This window comes from Nothobranchius furzeri, chromosome 14, assembly GCF_043380555.1.
Source record: "Nothobranchius furzeri strain GRZ-AD chromosome 14, NfurGRZ-RIMD1, whole genome shotgun sequence".
Taxonomy (NCBI): Eukaryota; Metazoa; Chordata; class Actinopteri; order Cyprinodontiformes; family Nothobranchiidae; genus Nothobranchius; species Nothobranchius furzeri.
In genome coordinates, this window is record NC_091754.1 from 32,224,316 (window position 1) to 32,228,303 (window position 3,988).

The window sequence follows — 3,988 nt, forward strand, 5'->3', positions numbered from 1 at the left end:
AAGAAAATCAAAGGGTAGGAATGGGAATGTATCCAATCAGCGTCGACGTTGTTTCAGAAGCATGATGGGCGATAGAGCTACCGCCAAAGGCTTTCGTTGGTGTTCGGTAGAACTCGGCAGAGTCGTTTTTGGTCGTGACGCAGATGTAACATGGACGCCGCCAGTGACTACAACCAGCATGGATACCGGATCTCAGCAGCCACTGAATTCAGTTCGGTCTCTTCTCCAGTATCCGTTTGAGAGGAGAACTATGGTGGAAAAACTTAATGTCAAAGAGCTTGGACCAGATCAGCCCGACGTAAAGATAAGCCAGCAGGAGAAGGAGAGAGGTAAACTGTACACACTAGGCTTCTCCCGAAATTGGTACACCAGGAAGGCTTGGCTATCTGGATGCAATCAAGCTAATGCGTTATTTTGCTTTCCGTGTTTGTTATTCAAAACGGCTGGGACAGATAAGGCATGGATTGAGTCAGGAGTTACAGACATGAAACATTTTTCGGAGAAGGTGAAGAAACACGAGTCATCCCGGGCACACATGGACAACAACACGGTGAAGCTAGCCATGCTAGGCAGAGCTAACATTGCCATGCAGCTCGACGAGGGAAACGGAGGACGTTTGGCCAGGGAGAACAACAGCAGCTGGGTGCAGAGGTAAGCTGTACATTACATTTCTGTGAACAAGACAATCAGAATCAGAAATCCTCGGTTGTCCCACAAACTGGGACATTTGTTTAATAACATGTTTAATGTGCAATAACTGTAAAAACTAATTTCAACACACATACTTATTATTCATATTTAATCAGGTAAATGTGTATTTCATGTAAATTTATACATACATCAATCTGATTCCATTTTACTTGTTACACTTCTGCTGCAGCAAACAAATTTCCCAGCTTTTGTGACAATAAAACATTTCTGATTCTCAATTAGATGTTTTTACCTCAAATGTAAAAACATCTGATTGAGAATCAGAAATGTTTTATTGTCCCAAAAACTGGGAAATATGACATTTGTAAGAGGATACTGATGACATTATTTCCTATGAAAGTGTTTCCTATGTACTTATCTGTTGTTTTTTTATTTATCTACTTTAAAGAGGATTAAGACTTTCCTGAGGAACACCATGACACAGGATGGGCTGAATGCTCTTGCCATGCTCTCCATGGAAAAACAAGCTTGTCACAAACATTCCTGACTTCAATAAAAAGCTAATCGAGAGCTTTGCCACTCAGAAGGACAGAAGCGCAAAATTTCTGTACAAATGAGGTATCAGACACACACAAATGCATCCACTTGATCTTTGTATAAAGTTGACCTCAGCACAACACTCCAGAAATATTTAACAGTGTAAATTTCTGGCATTTTGTCTAGTGTTTACTACCATTACTGTAACAGTGACCTGCTCATAATTTTTCGTGTTCACTCAAATGTTGAAATTAAACAAAATGTTTTTGTTACTTGCCTCTTGCATTGCCTATTTACCATTTATGGTCATGTTATTTTATGTGCAATTTAATGCAGTATTTTTCAACCTTGGTCCGCAAGGCAGTGTGCCAATAGTCAGACACACTGGATTAATCAGTTTGTCCAATGATATAAGACAGGAAATAAAAGAGCTGTGCTTAATTCAGGAAATAGTGAAGTTGTGCACAAAGCTCAGAAAGCACAAGTTTGTTTAAAAATAAAAAATAGCACAGCCCCACCAAAAATATTTTTCACCAGCCGCCACTGGACGTGACATGTCTCTGCGAAAGCATAAAAACACGTTGGACGCTTCTTCTGAAGCGGGAAAATAACACCTCTTCTTTGTTGTTAGCGCGCAGCGCTAACTAACACGTCAATAGTGCAGCATAGCCTGCTGGAGGTTTTAAGGGTTCAGATGAAAAAACCCGACCTCTCAGGCTGCTCACACATCAATCTTAAGTTGTCGCTGTTACGCTCACGCCGTAATACAGTATTAGATGCGGTTAAAGTCAGACACGAAAAAATAAATACATTTTACATGAACAAGTGATGCTTAGCCTGGTGGGGGGAGGAAAACCTGTCAAGATTGTCAACACTCGTTTATCTTAATGCTATTGAAAATGTAAACCAAAAAGCATCATATCCACTGCTACCTTTCTAATTTTAAACTCAGTAACTTATGCTGCAACTTCACCTTGCCCTGCCTGCTCCTCCTTGCTGCCGCCAGGCTGTGATCACAAGCGACAACATAGTAGTTCTCACTGCTTCTTCGGGAAACGGCGCAAAAAAAAAAAAAAAAAAAAAAAACTGGGATCTTGTAGGCGTGGCGGTGGGATTTCAGCTGTGGCGGCCCACCACGGTTACGCCTATGTAAGGGAAACCCTGCTTACAATTCATCTCGACAATTATGTGAGTCTGTGAATTCACAGCGTGGTGCAATCCATCTCTGAGCTCGGGGATCCGGCCAATATTCCTCGACAGCTCGTTAATTTTCCGGTAAGCCAGGTAGCCTCCAAGGCCGATCAGCAGGAAACCCGACACCAACACCACAAATATCCACACGTGTTCAGAGTCCTCCACAGACAGCTGGTCTGTCTCGGAGGGGCTTCCGGGAGCCCCTTCTCCCGTTCTCATCGTTGAAAAAATTTTATCAACCGCGTTGAGACCAACTGACGAGATCCATTTTAGTGAATTTCAGTTTCCAGTTTCCAGAAAAAATGCATAAGCAGCCGTGCACCCAGCACACACAGACAGACAAAGGCCTTGAGGATAAGATATGGAGGAGAGCAGAAGAAAAGCGTCTGCACCCTCCGAGAGCCGGAGAACATTACAGATGTGAGAGGTTCTCCGCTCAGTAACATCAGAGAAGGAGAAACAGCCGGCTGCTACCACTTCAGCTTTAGGACAAAATACCAGAGTCTCAAAAAGAAAATCACCATTTGAAGTCACAGACAACAAAAGACATTTGGACCTAGAAAACGGGGACTGGTGTTTAGCACCATCTCATTTCCTCTGGCGTTGTGAGTTTCCAGTTGTGGCAGAAGCGTCTCAGGGAAGATACCCGAGGTTGTGAGCTTGTTAGTAGCTTTGCTATAACAGCTTTAAACACAAATGTATTATAAATGTATTTAAGACCCAACAAGGAGATTTCATGGCGTTTCAGGAGCTGAAAACGTGCTCAGAAGGATGATGATTTCAGGACTTTTATAGGTTATTCTATGCTATCATTTGGTATGTTTTCATCTAACACTTATTGTCCCTCCACCTTTCCTCATGTTCTTCAGGAAACACTGGACCCAGAAGGAGTGAAAACACCTTCAAAGTCCAAAGGGCCTCTGTAACAGACCTTCAGAAAAAAAATAGTTTAAAATCGTTGAACAAGAAGTCTGGCTGCTTGAAACAAAACAAACCTTAAACTTCACACTGAAAAGGTTACATCTACACTGTTAATATTCAGTTACAACAGACGGTGTCCTCTGCTGCTGCATGTGAATGCAACAGACAGACAGACAGACGATGGTGTCTGTTGTTTTATTTAGCCGATCAGATGGCAGACCTGCTGTCGGCTGCTGTTGTGATCTGCAGCGTGTTATCATGGTGAAGGATTAACTGCTCTGATCAGGTAGACTGGAGGAACAGCTTCAGGATCACATTTGGTCACAAACCTGGCACCTGATTCCCCGTGGGTCCCACTGCAGTTTTATTCAGATCATAGAAAGTGAGATCTGAAATTTCATTCAGGGTTTCCACCGAGTGCGATGTGCCTGGAAAACCTTAAGAAACACCATGAAGAGATGCTCATCACATTGGTTTTCATTACTGGCAAAAGGACCAAAGAGAATCCTTTGGTGTAAACTGAAGCAGGAGATGAGTTTGGTGATGGCTGAGGAGGTTGGACATGTGTGTGCCTGTTTAGTTCTCAAGTGAAGACTCAAAAACTAATAAAGATAACAGGAACGTGGTAGCTCAGGAGGTAGAGAGGGTCGTCCAGTAATCAAATCGGAAGGTTGTAGGTTCAATC

At 42.6% G+C, this 3,988-nt stretch overlaps 1 protein-coding gene across 2 annotated transcripts; it reads left to right on the top strand.

The window, feature by feature from the left end:
- On the top strand, positions 1-1,270 carry LOC139062636 (uncharacterized). Of its 2 annotated transcripts, XM_070544069.1 has the most exons (3): positions 1-329; positions 453-651; positions 1,100-1,270. In XM_070544069.1, exons 1-3 carry the CDS (start codon positions 62-64, stop codon positions 1,116-1,118), a joined length of 486 nt encoding a protein of 161 aa, XP_070400170.1. In that variant the 5' UTR covers positions 1-61; the 3' UTR covers positions 1,119-1,270. The 2 variants fall into 2 exon arrangements, with proteins under 2 accessions (XP_070400170.1, XP_070400169.1); XM_070544068.1 differs by having other exon boundaries at positions 1-651.
- Positions 1,271-3,988: the final 2,718 nt, after the last annotated feature.

What these genes read in the sequence shown, in the direction of transcription:
- LOC139062636 (XM_070544068.1), top strand. Translation starts at nt 62, where the DNA reads ATGATGGGCGATAGAGCTACCGCCAAAGGCTTTCGTTGGTGTTCGGTA.